At 38.4% G+C, this 17,072-nt stretch overlaps 1 protein-coding gene across 20 annotated transcripts in view; it reads left to right on the forward strand.

Annotated features, from left to right (window-relative positions):
- Positions 1-17,072, forward strand: part of NRXN3 (neurexin 3) — a 704,846-nt gene that overhangs the window by 147,747 nt on the left and 540,027 nt on the right. For all 20 annotated transcript variants that reach the window (XR_009114569.1, XR_009114570.1, XM_058025830.1 and 17 more), the window contains one exon: positions 15,443-15,562. Coding sequence is in view for 18 of the 20 variants with exons in the window: in XM_058025830.1 (XP_057881813.1) it covers positions 15,443-15,562 (120 nt within the window). In the remaining 2 variants the exon portion in view is untranslated. The remainder of the gene's footprint in view (positions 1-15,442; positions 15,563-17,072) is intronic.

Genomic DNA, 17,072 nt, shown 5'->3' on the forward strand with positions numbered 1-17,072 from the left:
GCAGGACTTTTCTGGCCTGTTGTGGTTCTGTGTGTTGCCCATATGGACAGAAGGCATGCAAACACCAGAGAAGGAGGGGACGGAAGAGAAATTTTCAGCATCAGCACATTGGGAAAATAAACTTTTTTGCTTTGCATCTGCCCACCATGCCTTCCCACACACATACACATGCTTCCTTTGCTTCAGAGTGGTGGCTAGCAGAAACCTTTGTATTGATGAAATCCAGACTGCCAGCCTCATGATACACTACAAAGGCCAGTGACAAAAGGTGGTACCAGTCCTATTCCAAGAATTAGTTTAGCTGTAAACCTTGCTCTCTTGAAACTGGATGTTAACTGAATATATGATGCATGCAAAGCAGGGGTTCTGGCCTAAAGCCAGAGAAGTGTTTATGTAATATTAGTGGCAATTTTGCAACCAGACAGAAAGAATTATCTTTCCTTTAATGCATGTAAATTCTGGGCATAACAAAATAAATGCCTCCGATGCTAGCTGTGGTTATTTGCATAAATCATGTTATGTTAATGAAGGGGTTCACACTGTCAGGAAGGAAATTGAAAACTGCCACAAACAAAACCTTGGTAAGGAGATTCAGGCGTTTCTCTGCACAATCTTGCAGTCTGACATTAAAACTCATTCGCAGTGTTTGTTCGGGGTGAGAGAGCTGCAGGAGAAATGTGTCTGCATGCTTTTTTTTTTTTTTTTTTTTTTTTTTTTTTTAGTTTTCCAGAGGAAAGCTGTCAGATCAGGTGCATGGGCAATACAGCCCATTTCCCTCTCTCTGGGAGCATATGGAGAAGTGGAGGTGTCCAGGCTTCCTCCTGCTGAGAGGCCCTGGGGATTGCTCTGTTCATGTCTAATGATTGTGACTTGAACTGAGTCACTGCTGTGATGAGAGGCACCCAGAGAGAATGGGGCTGCCTTAGAATGGTTGCCTGTTCAGGGCAGGTTTGATTTCCCCCTCCATGCTGCTTTGCTGTGGTGTCAGTGACTGGGGCTGTAGGATCCATCTCTGCCGTGAACACAGATGAGGAGCGTGGGAAGCATTTTTGACAAATCTCTCACTATGAAGATAAAAAGAATCAAAATCAATTTGATAAGGGCAAACTTCCAACTGATAATTATATGCAAAATCTGCCTGTTTCCTTAGGGATCATTCTGTAAGGGATCATACTATAAGCATCTCTACTGTCTTAAGAGTGCAGTCTAAAAGAATAACTTTGATGTAAAAGGCAGCTGCCATTAGTGTGTTCAGAGCATTGCTGCTCATGGTAAAGCAGAAGTGCTGGTCAGCTTGAGTTCACAGACCTGAGTTTATAGATGCAGACTTGGGGTCAGTTGTTTTCATGTCTGATGCTAATAGTTTTTTTCTACGTTGGTCAGTGCTTTATATTAATAAATATATTCAAAGAGGGACATTAGTTTATAGGCCTTGCCTGAGGTTATTAATTTTATATGCAGTTTTTTCTGAATAGAGGTTTTTCTCACAAATATTTTGTTTTTTCCAGGAGTAGTATTGCTGCCAGTACAACTAGATTAAGTGTTTTCATTTCAACAGTTTATTAGCTGAAATGTGCAGATTTATGTTGACTGCATCTATTTTTCAATTTAGTTTGAACTTGGCAAGCATTTATGAAAAAAAGAAATGGGAAACATTAAAATATTATGACATTTAATATAAAAATATTTTGACTTTTCATTTTGCACAATGTCTCAATGTTTAACTTATTCAAAAATTATTTATATTCCCAGTCAGTGAAACCAAAAACATCTGGTTGCCAGTGAAATAAAATGTTTTCATAGAAAAACTTAGGTTGGAAAGTGGTCTCTGGAGGTCTGTGGTCTAACTCCCTGCATAAAACAAGGGCAGCTTTAAAAAATATATTTGTCACTTTGAGACCTCCTTCTGTGACTGCAGCCTTTCAAATGTGATTGAAGGTGTTCTTTCATGGCTGGCTCCCTCAGTACATTTGGATGCAGCCTTTCTTGTCCCATGAATTTATTTATATATGTCAGAAACTTTGGAGGCCTGACCTTACCATTGAATACCAGAGCAAAGAAGGCATAGTGTGAGTACTTCAGCCCTATTTAAATTTTAAAAAATCTCCATGCAGAACATTATTTGGGTTGCTTTCACAGGGCAATTTTTGGCCCAAAAACCAAGGATGTTTTCTGATTTGTATGAAATGATTTTCTCTTTCTTCTGCTAATGTTTCCAATTTGTTCAGTGAACCAAAACTGCCTCCTGTTGTTTCCTGGATGTCAAATGTGATCTGTGCTGTGGCAGCATTTCCATGGTCCAGTTCTTGTTCTGCAAACATGTGTTTGTACATAGTATTAATATTCACCTTAATGGCATAGTCTGACGTACGTGCTATTTCTGTTCTAGCAGTGAGCATTCTTCAGCAGATAATCACATGTGGCTTGCAGAAGAGAAAGGTGACAGAAAAGGTGCATTTTTCCATTGCATTTATTTAAATGTTGAAGGGATATTTCTTTGTGCTGGTGAGAGAGCAGATATTCTTTGCATAATTTTTGATTATGTGGCTATTGCTTATATTTGACTATAAATATAAAAGAGTAAATTTGCTGATCCAGATGGTTGTCCTAGATTGGTGTTCTGATAGAAATAGTCTTTTAATTGTTCTTTGCATGAAACCATGTGTCTCTATTTGACACCTCATTAAAGGCTGCATTAGTATAAAACTAGAAGCTGTTTTGCTGTGTGATACTGGTGATGTTGAATTAGAAATTAGAAGTTCCTTAATTCCAACTCATCTCAGTAGTACTTGACACATTTTTTTCACTCTGTACCTGTGTGAAATTGTGACAGTGACGTTAAGTGATATTGAATGTGACCCAGTTGCCTGCAGGGTTTTACATGTGGCCTGGTTTCTAGGTAAAACTTCAGCTGCCAATTTGCTATTAAGCATGCTTTGCATTAAACAAATGTTTAGCAACTTTTAAAACTGGACTTGAGAGTGAATGAGAGATGACACATCTATAAATACATCCCTTCCTATAAAATTGCTCTACCATTTATTGAGATTTTGAACTTATATACCAGTTCGTGTGATTTTCCAGACTGATGTGCTTTATAGCTTCCTTTCAGCACCTCTGAAAATCAAGCTGCCATTGAATTTGTGCGCATGCATTTGTTAAAACTGAACTGCTGTCAGTTGGAGATACTGTTAATTAGTCTTTGCAATGAAAAAGGGTCAGAACTAATTTGCATCTCTTCCTTTAAAAAAAAAGAGTAAATCAAAGAGGAAGTGAAGGGAACCCTGAGGCCTCTTCCTAGCAGGAGTTCAGCCCAGAGGTGGGGTTGTTGAACTATTGAGTGACAAACCCAGGCTGGTGACTGGGGATAATTGCTTGTCCTTCAAGCCATTCAGGTTTCCAACCAGTTCTTTGGATGGAAATACTTCACTTGATAAAAACTCACAAACCAGTAAGAGGGAGTAGTTTACAACAGCAATCTAAAGCATCAAGTAGAAATACAGGCTAAAAAAAAAAAAAAAAAAAAAGGCAGAACAAACCAAAAGAAAAAAAACAATGCCAAACTTGACCTGTGGTCCTAGAGTGTTACCCAGTGCATTGTTTTAGAAGACCTTAGTGACATCAGGCTAATGTGACACTTGCAGATAAAAATACTTATTTTTATGAAAACCTGACTTCTGAAGAACCAGTACTTTAAAGATTTAGAAACAGGAGTCTTCTGAGGTCTAATTCTCATTCTCCAGGCTTGACTATTGCTTTGAATATTCCATCAAACCCTTACTTCACTACATCATTAATGTTCTTGAGGGTGTGATGAGCTAAATGATGGCATTTGTTTCTCCTGACTGATTCTGCAGTGATTCTTAATATATCATCCTGAAATGCCTTATCCTTTTATATTTTAAAACAAAGCAAAAAACCCGACCCCCTCACCCAACCAAAACCCTTCTTGAGAGGAGTGCTTATTCCCCTTGAAATTGTGGGAACTACAGAGAGCTTAAAACTCATGTGCTGTACAGTTGTGCCAGTCATTTGTATCATAGCCTGTATTAGAAGTCTTGTGCTGTCCTGGAAACCAAGTTTCCTCAACTGATTGACCCATGGGACTTGATGGTCTCTTCTGCTTATTGTGGTGTTTATCTTGCACTGACTGTAGAATGTGAAGATCCACATTTTAAAGAGAATCTGTAAATGTTCTGCTGCTGTGATTAATAAACATAATTAAAATTATGTTTGCTGGTGGTCTGGACTGTATAAATGCTGGTGGTTATGCAGCATTTGTTCAGCATAGAATCTGAATGCTTTCTAAACATGCACAGATTCATTCTCAAAGTGCTCCTGTGAACAATAGAAATTAGAAAAATATTGGTTTGATGAGCTTTGCAGCACACCAGCTGTTCACGAGCTAGATATAGAGACATTGTGAGAAGTAATATATTGGGAGAGAGGTGTGTAAAATCTCCCCATCCTTGTAAAAATTGCTACGTCCTTTTTTAACAGGCAGCTGGAGAGGGAGAAAAAGTTGTGTTGAGGTTTTGTGGGTTTGGGGGTTTTTTTTGAGTCTTTGAAAAGTCAGCACACAAATTAACCTTTTCTGAGAGGAAAAGGATGTCTTTTCAAACTTGCAATGGAAAACCAACCATGCTTATCACTAAGCTTTCCATGAGACATGGAAAGAGTTAGATGTTATAGAGAGATGTTTGTGACCATCTTATGCCATTAATCAAATTCTGCAGTTTTTACAACTTAGCCAGAGGTCAGCAGATATACTATTACTTGGTAGTCAAGAAACCTTATTGCTTAAATTGTCTTTGAAAGAGCTTGAACTAATATGTAATCCCAACACACCTAGATTTTTTTTTAAATTTCTTTAAAAAATTTTCCTGCTATTTCAAATGTGATGCACAAAGACTGATAAACCTTGATTGTAAGAGGGCTGATGAAGATGCACAGGCATCAGCTGAGCTCAAGGTCCATAAAGTCACCACTTTCCTTCCTTGTGTTCAGCTTGTGGTTTGTACACTGATGTTGCTGGCAGAGCTCCAGTCTTTTTAAAGTGATCATTAACTTTTCCCTGTCTTGGGCACCAAAAGAAGATCCCCAAATGCTGGTGGTACCTTTCCAGGAGTAACTCTGCTTCCTGTGGAAGAGATCTGCTTTGTTTCTCTTTTCTCTTTCTCCTGGTATGTTGCTGTTTTAGGATGACTCCTTACAATTAATTAGCTGGTGTACTCCTATCTAATTTTAACAATATTAGGATTACATTTAGATGTTATATGAAGCACAGAGGATTTTTGTGAAGCTATACATATGAAATGGAGTGACTCAAGAGGTATGGCATCCCCTTGAGAAGAGGGATGGCACCAGTTTGGATATGACACTGTTTGCTATTGGGAGCACCGAGGACACACAGATATGGGTATGTTTAAAGTTATGTGCTTAACTTTATAATTCCTTCTTCTTCTCCCAGGGCATTTTTTTCCTTTCCATGCTCCTTAGCTGACATGAAAGCTGTGACTTTTAAAATCTGAATTTCAAAGGAGTTCTCGATATTTGCCTCAGATGTCATCTTTATCTGTAAATCCTCAACTATCCTTCAGTCTGCACATCTGATCCCTCAGCTTTCCAGAAGCCTGTGATCCTTCCTTGATAGCTCCTTAAGCTAAATAAGGAGGCTCTTGCCTATAGGTCTACATACCACTTGTCTTTCTCATCTGGGTTTCTTGGTTTAGGTAGAAAGGAAGCAGTCAGTGCAATCAGGAGAGTAGAGATTGGTGCTGTCTGTAAGGCACCTGAGGAAGATTTCATCAGTGGATACTGATCTTGTTGCTATCACTGAGGTGGGTTTCTGCTAGCAGGGTCCCAGCTCTTTTGGGAGAATGCATTATGACTACTGCTAAAGGTTTTTGGAAATAGAAGGGTAATATGTCATTAAACAAATTATTTGCAGCTAGACAAGAGGGTCCAAGCTTTTGCGGGCAACACAGCTCTTTCCACATTCTGCCTCTTAAAAATTTGAGATTGTATTAGTGTTGTAGTGACCTGGATAAATATAGAATTCTACAAATACTGAGAAGAAAATCAGAAGCTTAGAGGATGGCAGCTCTTAAATTGCAGTTCAAGAAGAGAAAGGATAAGAGGGCATTTCGAGAGAGTCTTCTATGTCTCTACCCTTTGTATAGGTAGATTCAGTAGAACTTCCCCATGAAATGTTTTTATTGGATTGCACTTGTTTTCTGCTATGTAACCTGGAAATGTGGTTTATCTAAATAAGTAAAAAACATACCAATGCTGCTGTTTTTAAATATCAGGGAAAATTTCAGTAGCAATAGTGTCATCTGTGTTGCTATATGGTCACTGTGTTGTGCTAACCATTCCTATTTAAGAAATGAGAAAATACTCAAAGACTCTTCAAAAAAGTAACAGCAGCTGAGGTCTCTATTCTGTTCCCTGTGAAAGCCACTCTTTGAGGTGGGTAAGCTTTTAAATGCCTTTAGCTTTAAACACTCCAGTCTGCACTCCTGATCCCCCAGCTTTCCAGAAGCATTTGATCCTTCCTCAATAGCTCCTTAAGTGAAATAAAAAGACTTTTCCATATTAGGTCCAGGTTCCACTTACCATCCTTCTCTCAGTAGTTTCTCACTTCAGGCAGGGAGGACTGATGTGCATTACTAGTTATGCACATATAGCTTGCCTGTAATATCTGAAGACAAAGGGCCTCCACTCACAAATTTTGGTTGCTGTTTGTACTTATTAATAGTATGATTTCTGTGCACTTTGATGTTCCTCCAATCAATACACTTGGGGTTCCTTATAGGCTTATACATACTGGTTAACATGCAAGTTAAAAAACTCCAAAGATCCTAAAAAAGTGACACCCTTCAGAATGGAGGTAGTAAAAAGAGAGCTAAAGGGCATATACAGTGTTTTGTACCCCCTGCAGGAGACTGGAATCCTGCTGGCTCTGTGATCTGTTAGACATAGTTTCTGTGATGCAGTTATGCTCTTAGAGGGAGGCTGAAGCTAGTTCATGTCATACTCCTAGGAGCAATGAAGGTGTAACTCTGTGTGCCTTTGTAACACCTCAGGCACCCTGGTGCCACAGGGAAAGGTACTTTAATTGAGAGAAGTGTTTAGGTTCTTTGAACATGTGATGATGTTGTTCTTTGCCCTCCATATCTGGATAAAGAAGTGTTGGTACCAAAACTGTCTACTGTTCTAATGCTATGCTGTTGGTGAGGACTGTGCAGTGTGTTCTAAAGATCATTAAAAAAGAGCAAAAAAACCTTTAATGCAATATTTGGGACTGGAGCTTTGAGGAGCTTTTTGTTTCTCTGACTCAGCTCTGTTTCTCTGTTCAACTGCTACATGTGCCTTTGGGAAGAGGAGACCCTTTCTTTGGTATTATCTTCTGTGTTCTGAAAGAGGGGGACAAAGATGCTGTCCTGTTGTTAGGAAGTGGTCTCAGATCCTTTTCTGAAAGACACATGTGCAACTACCATAAGGTGCTGTATTACCATGTACTGTGTGATTTATCCATCTTTCTGATCTCCTTGCTTTGCAGATTTAGATGAGAAGTTCCTACTATACTTTTAAAAGGCACAAAACTCCCCCTCTACATTAGGAATCATGTAATTCCAAAATTCAAATAATCCTTTCAAATTAAGTAATAGAGGCAATTAGAGCATGGGAACACTCACTAAATGGGATGATAGGAGCTTTTCCAGCCCTTTCCTTCCTGTTACTTAGTAACATAGCAAAAGAAAGGACCTTTGAGAAGGGGTGTTAAGGAAAGGTGTCAATTCTTGATTTAAATACTCATATATTTGATTCATAATTTTTTTCTCTCCAAGTGGTTTGAATCTCATCCAGGCACTTAACAGTCAAATTATTTCATTGCCGCTACATGTGTGTCTGTCTAATGAATGTGGCTCACTGCAGTTGTCTCAGCTTCATCACCAGTATCTTTTTCTCACTATCATCATGATTAATTTACTTGCTTTGTAGCATTTATGGAGAGATTTGGAACTAAACAAGCAGAGAAACTTTAGTGGTCTTACTGTTGGTAACATATTCTATCTATGCTTCAAGTAAGGTACATGAATAGGATTAGTGTGAAGCTGTTTGGGTTTGGTATTTCTGTTATTTTATCTACACAGGAAGAAAGAGAAGAATTAAATCTCCAGTTTTTTAACTCCTCCATCTTGCTTTGATTTTACTGCATCACTAATAAAAAAATGCTAATAAAATGTAAAGCTTCCTTTAAATAGAATGTCTTCTCTTTATTACTGTTGTGGTGTGCTAAAGTCTATGCATAATTGTTGCTGTAATGGTTACTTTGAAACTCTCTCTTATGGTAAAACTTCATGAGGTTCTCCATATTTGTAATTTCTGCATATACTCATTTCTTGGGGGGCAAATTACACCCATTCAACAAATATACCTGAAAGCAATGGGTAGTTGCTATTTTGGAGGTGAAACTGGGTTGAAGTTCTACAGTTACTTTAGTAATTGCTGGAGTGGAGTAGTCTTCAAAGCAAAATATATCAGCAGGTGAAACTCTGGAAAGCAGCATAGAGTACTGTAACTCCTTTGTGCTCACGCAGCACTGTCTGAGCAGCAGCTTCAGTGAATGTGGCTTCCCTCTAGTGGTGCTCCCTGCTCCTGGGACTGCCTGGTGCCCCACTTACACCAGGAGTAGTCTTGAGCTTTGCTCTGTGAAAATAATTCCTTAGGCAAGTTGTAGATGAGTGACAATATAGCAGCTTCTGTACTCCTTGGTATAGCAACACTGAAGCTTTTGTGGCCCTGATCTGTTAGGGACAGCAGTTTAAGGCGTTAGGCAAATGTGAAGTGGTTCATATGACAGCCTTATCTGAAAACAAACATAGAGTCAGTGTGACTGAAATCACTTTGAAGTTAATTTAATTAAACTCTTTTAATTCTTAATTTTAAAAGCATGAATACTTGAGGTTATTTTACATACTTGCGTGTCCTCTTTTGACCTGCTCCCTGATTGTGAATATAAAATAAAATCCCTTTCATTAAAAGTGGAAAAAACTCACTCAATAAAAATGGGAAACCATCTAGTACCATTAAAAATTAAGATTATCTTGAATAGATAATGATGCTTAATTTTTTTTTAAACAGTGGAATTTTTTTTCATTTAGCTTGAAGTTGAAATATTTTGGATGTTTTCTAAGTCAGAATAAAACTATTTTAGTATGAGATGAAATATCCTTTCATTAAAATTTCTATTTAAGCCTTTTGAGGGGATCAAGTTTCTATTAAGACAAACATTTTTCTGTTAAAAATTATTTTGCATTTGATGTAATTACATTACACAATGTAATGTCTAAGGCATTAAAATTCACCAGCAGTGAAATTGAAGTAAGTAAGGAGCATAACCTACTTACTTTGATGGAAAAACCTCCATATAAATACAGCTGGGCCATGTGTGACCTGTATGATATATGCAATCAAATTATCTTGCTGTTCTTAATCACAAGTTTTAGCCATGTCACCTGAAAGACATGCAACTTCATTTCTGCACTAAATTTTGTTTCAGAGTCTTATGAAAAAGCTGCAGCTGTGTTGAATGCTGCCTGAATCTGTGCTGAACCTTATTACAGCTATTGGCCAGGGTGTCTGCAGTGCAAATCACAGTTATTCAGTATGGTGATATATGTATTTATAGCAAAAGCAAGGAACTATGTTGTGCTTTGTTGGGATTGGTTTTGGTTGCTTTTTTTTTTTTTTTTTTAATAAGGGGTTAAAAAGATTAAAATAGATTGTATACAAAATAATTAAACCTAGCTTATTTTTTGTCATGTTTAGATGGAGATGGGAGTGTGAGAGATCTATTAGGGTGGTCTTGCTGGTTTTCAGTTAGTTGCTGAGTTAATTCCCCGCACTTGATTAGTCTGGGTGTTTCAGGGAATTGTCACTTGCACTTGTGAGGCTAATTGACTCTGTGGGTGTTTAAAGGACTTTGTGTATGTGCTTTTTATTGCTGAATGGATGTCAGTAATTACATTTTACTTCTGGGTAGGCTGGTGTAAATTATCTCAACTTTATTGACTTTTCACAGTAAAGCCACTGTGTAAAGCTGTAAACATAAAAGTTTTTAGCATGCCTCACAGGAAGGTTGTTTCTTAAGTGCATGCTATGTTTGTTTAAACTTGTGGGGTAGTACATGGACATGATCCTGCTCCTTGAGGAAATGAAAAGACTGCTGCAGGTAAGGTCCCCAGTGAAGATACTGAGTATCTGTAGGGGGAGTGCAACTGCTTATTCCTTGTTGGCAGCCAACATTTTCTTGAAAAGAGGAATTCTAAAGCCTGTATATGAGCAAAACAAGTGTGTGTGTATGAGAATATTGGTTGATTTAACTGGGTTATCTAGATAAATGTCTGCAAGGTACAGTCTGGGGTTGCCACTTGTTTCTTAGCAATTAACAATGCTCCTGGTGTTGAACAGCAAATCCTGGTCAAAGAAAAGACTGTCCTAAAACACTTTGTCCATACTAGTGCTGCCTGAAAGAAATCACAAAATTTATACTTCTGGTTTATATTTAACCAAGATTGAGAATTAGTGAAGATTTTCAGAGCAGCTGCCAGCTCTGCTTTTGAGCCATTCTTGTGTTTCGTTATTTGACCTGTGCTTTGTAGGAACTTACTGCACATCAGGAAGCTACAAAGGTGTGTGAAAAATTGCCAGCATCTTTTTCCTTGCATCTATTTCTTCCTTTTTTGAGGTGTTGTGATTCATTGTCGTGTTTCACAAATCTCTGTGTGCACATTTTATACAACAAACCACAACTTCTCAGGTCATTATGTAAAGGGGGAAGTAAAATCAACCAATGCTCCTCCTCCATCACAAAAGGAAAAAAAAAAGGGGATGGGGGGCAGAGAAACTTCCCCTTCCCAGCCCCTCCTTTCCTTGGAATGATAATGGCGTTCTGACAGGATGTTGCCCCGTATAAAAGAGACACAAAGATTCATCTTTCCACTGAAAAAATCTGAAATGGTAGCTAAGGATTGTAGTGAAAAATTAAAAGCAGAGAAAGCCTTATCATTACCCAGGGTCTTCTTTGAAAAGCATTAGTATCACTGTAAAATTATTTATCATATTAATTGTACTGAGGGAAGCACCTTGTCCATTCTCACCAATATGGCAATGTCCCTTCTGTTCAGCTCCTGTGGTGCTCAGCAGAACTTCAATGTTCCACTTCTGTAGTGTTGGATAGGATATGCAATGATAAAGATAGCCTGGTTTCATGCAAGCCCATTTAATCTTATAAATGGATCAGATGATGACAGCCTGCACCAAAGTAAAAGCAGACTTTGATCCACCTGTGAGAAACTGCAGGGGGGATCAAACCTCTTTCTCCTTTATCTCACAGAGGAAATTTCCGTCTGCTGTTAGCCACTGAGGGTGAATAAGCAGTGCATTTTCAGAGGTATTGTCAGAACTGCATTCCTCTGACTAGTTTGTTCTGAACCAAATGAGTTCTTGGGGAGCACATGGAAAGCAACTCAGCATTTTTAGAAGGCATGATCTCCTTTTTGATTCTTTATACTTTGGCATGTGTATTCTTGGAACTTTTATATAGGTTATTTGAGCCAATCTATTAATTAGCAGCAGTGCACCTTTGATACAGAGATAATGTTTGGGATACTCTGGGCAGATTGGATGGAGTTCTTCCATGTTTGAAAGCATATACTAATTTTTTTTTCATGAACATTATGCCTAAAAGTTTGAGTAGATGTCGGAGGATTCATGGGAGAATGAGGAGGAGTCACTGTGGCTGAATCAAGTTAAATTTGCTCAAGAAGCCAGAACTGCAGCTGAACTCATGTCCAGAATTTGGGGATGCTGAGAGAGATATTTTTGCTTCTGATTAGGTAGTATTTGCCACTGCAAAGCATAAAAGGAATATTCACTAGCCTGCCTCATTTGAGTTGGAAAATGAAACGCGGTGATCAATTCCATATGATACACAGACCCTCAGACAGGATTAGGAAAGGGGATGGAATGACCAAGATGATCAGAGACACCAACAGGAGTGAGGGTCTGTCAGCTAACTGTTATGTTATTGCAATAGTACAAACTTTCTTGTTCTGTTTACTGTTATGTTGTCCTTTACTCTTTTCATGCATAAAAAGAAATAGATTGTTGAAATTACCTAATGCCTAGTGACCCAAAGTATTATAAATAGAAAATGTTTCCAGGAGAGCTGTTCATTGCTGCAAGAGTTTCTTCTTTGCCTTTTCTTGTCTTTTGTCATAAAAGAATGTTACACAAAGGGAACATAATAATCTCTAGATTTCTTTCTCTGTCCATTTGATCTTCTGTTTTGCTTCCTCCTATGTCTGTTGTCCTTTTTGAAGGATGATGTAGGTGCAGATATCTTGAAAGGAGGAAAAACGATAAAACTGCAAAACATAAGGCTACAGAAATGCCTGGCAGGAGAGTGTTCTTAGGGACAGTGTTATGGTGCAGGAACACGTGGCCCATTTCCTTTCTATTCTCCCCAGCATAAGCAACTGTTGGATTAGGAATCTTCAAGGCCTTGTTTAAATGTCTCTGTAGTAATGGCACATGTAGTAATAATGCTCAATGAAATTAATTTTGGTATCCAGTTGTGAAAGTCCTTGCATACACAGTTCTTGGACCTACTTATAATTCAATGGGAGCTTATGCAAAGAGCAGCAATTTATTTGCACACTCTCAGTTGAAAAATGGGGACACAATTTTGCTGTTTTTCAGGTCAGCCCTCCGCTGCATAAATGTCTTGAAAACATTTGAAAACAAACCAGTTTGAATAGAGTAAAATAACATTTTTTAGTGTTTTCTTTTAAGATCAAATATGTTTAGTTGGAAAAACTTATCTGAATGCTCTTAAGCATGCTCAAGTATTGAATTTTTGTTTGGGCAGCCCTACTAAAAGAAGCCAATGCCCATTTTTGCAAAAGGGAGGGTGGTAAGTGACAACAAGTATTAAAACTTTTTTTGGTTTCTACTGATCAAATATATAATTGGCTGAGGAAGACATGGACTTAAATAATAAAATAATTCATACTTGCAGTGTTTAATTTTCAAATTTTTAGGCTAACCTATTAACCAAGTACTTCTAAGTTGACAACCTTATTCATTTGGAAAATGTGGGAGTGCTGCAATTTTCTATTCATTTATTTGTGAATTGGTTAAGCTACATTTTCTAAGAATATATTTATATAACTTCTGTTGGTGTCACAGAAGTTTTGGAAGTGTTACAGTGGCCATCAAGGCCATCAAGACAAGCCAAACCCTAGACTGTTTTAGCTGATCCCTGTTTTGTCAAGCTAGGGTTGAAAAATGGGGACTAGAAGAACAGCAACTGAGTTACTCAACCATGCTGAACACAGAGCTCTTGCATAGAAAGCATTGCATTGTCAATGAGCAGACTCCAGCACACCTGACTATTTCTCTTGGCTGAGCCGTCCAGAGCTCTAATAGATATGTGGGAAAAATTGGGTTTTTTAGAAAGCATTTGCCACCCCTCCCCCCTTTCCCCTGCTTCCAGATGGCATTATATAAACACACAGTTCCAGGTGACCTCCTTCATCTTCCTACCTGGGAAGTGCCTGTGTAGAACTACAGTAACTGATGCTGTATATTTTCATATGGACAATAATTTTGCTGTTTATCCAAAGAGACCTATAATTTTGTGAATTCTGCTTTGGGATAAAATATACTTACTGATGTAAATCTAGCATAACTTTCTTGGATTCTTGTTTTGCTTGTCTAGTCCCAAATAACTTAAACTTTCTGGCCATGATCCAACTGCCTTGTTCAGCTGGATTTACACATGTGGTATGTGACTTTGGCACATGGATGAGGGACAGCAGAAGCTATGGATTTCTTCTGCTAAGGAGATATTCTCTGTAACTTCAATATGTGACTCCCTGTGCTTTTAATCCAAGAATGACACTTATCTTTCAAGTCACTGGAAAACATTTTTTTCATCTTAGTTTATGGTAAAATTGGCTGGCAATGGTCTTTATTTGAAAAAGGTATTAATCTTCTTTTTTATTAGCATGAACTGCATGATTTTTTCAAAAAGAGTAATGGAACATTCATTTTGCTTTGGTCTTCTGAGGAATTCCTGTACTACAAATAGAAACCTAGAAGTGGTGAATGAGACACCACCTTCTTTGCCCATGTTCCTTTGGTGAGAAGAATTTACAGTAATGCTGCTCATTAGGCACTGTGCATGCTGTGAGCTGTGGACTGTCTGACATGAGTTTTGCCAGTGCAGTATGATGAGCTGTAGCAGTGCCTTATTGTCCCTACCCCACCTCTGTTAATATGTTCAATATCTCTCAATGGGGTTTCTTTCTTGGGTTTCCCTTTTGCCAGTTTGGGCAGTGGGTCCAGACCAGTGCGCAATGAGTTTGGGTATGCTAATTCCACATTTTCTGGTATACCTGGATCAAAACTCCCCACTTTAATACTGTACTGAAATGAGGATAGATGCTTTTAATTTAGCACACACCATTATTCAATTTCACTTACCATTTGACGTGAGTGAGATGTTCCGGTCCTGTAATCTGAACAATTAATTTTTTAAGTAATTGCCTGTCAGCTGTGATGGGTGAGCAAAACTAGACAAATATGGGTAGCACTAGTGTTGTTTCCCCAGGAGCATTGTTTGCAAGGGCAACTATGGTATAACCTTTTGGAGAAGACATGGCTCCTCTTTCTCTTTTGGCTGTAATCCAAGGGGTGAAGTAAGCACCTCAAATCTAGGCTGCTTTGCCAAAGAACCTTAAAGCAATCAGCAAGGTTGGTGAATGGTTTTCTTTGAGATTCTAATTTTTTAAAAGAAATATTTATAAAGGCGGGGTATGAAGTTCTTTGAGGGTTTTTTTATTGCTTTCTTGGGGGGTTTGTGGAGTTTTTTCTTTTGTTTTTTTTTTGAGACTGAAACCAACCTGGTGTTTGATACTGAAGTGTTGAAAGACCAGTGTGTTTAACTTTGAAAAGAATCCCAAGTACCCTGGGGTTGTTTAAAATCCAGTTTCTTAGGAGAGCAAAATGCTACTGTAATGGATCCCCTTTGAGACATTTCAGTCATCAATTTGTTTTCCTATAATTGTAGTGTGCTGTGCAGTGTGATGTTTGGAAATTAGTACCACAGCACAAGAGAGATTTCTATGCGTGTTTAATGTGTGTGACTTTAGGGCTCTGTGGGGGGAGGCACCTGACTGAGTGGAAGGGTTTGTGATTCCCTGAGCTGGGAAGGTGTAGATGTGAGGGTTGATTGGAGGCTGTCATATACCTGTACACTCTACTGGTCTGTATCACACCAAGTTGATTTTCATGACTTTTCCCATTGAGAAAGTACTAAAGCAATTGTGGGTCTGGCTTTAACTGCTGCACCTATCACCCTTCCCAGGCAAGGGACCTGAAACTCTTTATGCTGGGCAGAAGCTCAATGACAATGAGTGGCACACTGTCCGGGTGGTGCGGCGAGGAAAGAGCCTCAAGCTGATCGTGGATGATGATGTTGCTGAGGGTAAGTGTGATGTATCAGTGTTTTTTGATCACTGTGTCTCTGTTCCTAGTCTTTGCCATTATGCTCCTTCTCCCTGTTCTTCTGGGTATCTCTCCCCCCCACCCTTCCTGTTAGCACTCATGTATTAGTATTGTTACGATGTTGAAAATGAGTGTTCAGGTCTGAGAGACTCAGCCAGCACCAGAAACTTCTGTGACAACTGTAATGACCTGAGATATGGGTTTAGGAGACAGATAAGCTTGTACTTATCTCAGACTGTGGAGGGTTCAGCAGAACTTTCTCTTGGTCCAGGGAGACTGAACACACTCCATTCCTGAGTTGCACTTGTGATGGTTTCCAATGCTCTGGAATCAAGGCCAAGGCTCTCTGGACCATTCCTCTGCACAAACTTTTCCTTGATGATAAACCTGTATGAAGTGCATATGTTACAGAGCACAGATTTATGTCTCTGCTGCTCTTTTTTTTTTTTTTTTTTTTTTTTTTTTTGTAGTTTGGGCATTATAGGTTATTTTCTTTATGTTTTTTTAGTTTCCCAAGTTCTTGTGTGCATCAGAGCCATCCAGAAGAAAAAGCAAGCAAAGAAATTTATTCTCAGCTTTGGTTTAGAGTTTAGGGAGGATCCTGACTCGGCAAAGTGTGTCAGTCCTTTTTTAAAAATTATTTTATTTTTTGAATAATTTTCTGAATTTTCAGACAGCTTTTTGAGCTCCTACTTCTTGTTGCAGAGAAATGTAGTTGCAGGGAGGAAAGAAAAGATCAGTCAGGAAAGTTGGTTTGTCCCAGGTTAAGATTTGCATTGAAATTATCAAAGTACTTGAGATTGATCCTTTTGTAATTGCAGAATTTTAAGAGATTATACTTTTCAAGTCCATTTCCCCATGACTGCAAGAGCCAGAATCCTATTTTTCTATTCTTTTGAAGATCTTAAATTCTCATATTTGTATATAACTTTAGGAACTGGGCTTTTGAGAAAAACATCAGCAGTCTGGAGGCTGATGATAATAAAATAACAACAACAAACAACAAAAACTGAAACAAAATCCCAAACCAAAACAAAGCCAGGAACCCTGGATGCTAAACTGATGCAGGCATAATTGTTAGTTTACACCCATGCTGGTTTGCCAAAAAGCTGAAATCCTCTTTTCTGAGTAGCTTCTACTCAGAATGCAGCTAGGAGTAATGGCTGCCACACAGTGCCAGAACACTGTAACCTATCTCTGAAAAAAAAGTGTTTTCCTTCTGTAGGAATGTGAATTATTTAAAATATTGTGGTAATTTAGATAATTTGGAAAGCCAGGAATCAGAAATCTGAAATATGCTCAAAGAAGTTGGCTTACAGGAAAATGGTTTGAAATAAGTTTTCTCTCTGAAGTAAATATGTACTGTCCTATATAGACTGTGATTTTGCGAGAGAACAAGAAACATGCAAGAAAAATCATTCCCTCTCCTCGTTGAAATTCAGCCTTGGTAGTGGCTTGGTCAAAATCAGCTCACAGGAAAAATGAATTTT

This window comes from Melospiza georgiana, chromosome 6 (genome assembly GCF_028018845.1).
Source record: "Melospiza georgiana isolate bMelGeo1 chromosome 6, bMelGeo1.pri, whole genome shotgun sequence".
Taxonomy (NCBI): Eukaryota; Metazoa; Chordata; class Aves; order Passeriformes; family Passerellidae; genus Melospiza; species Melospiza georgiana.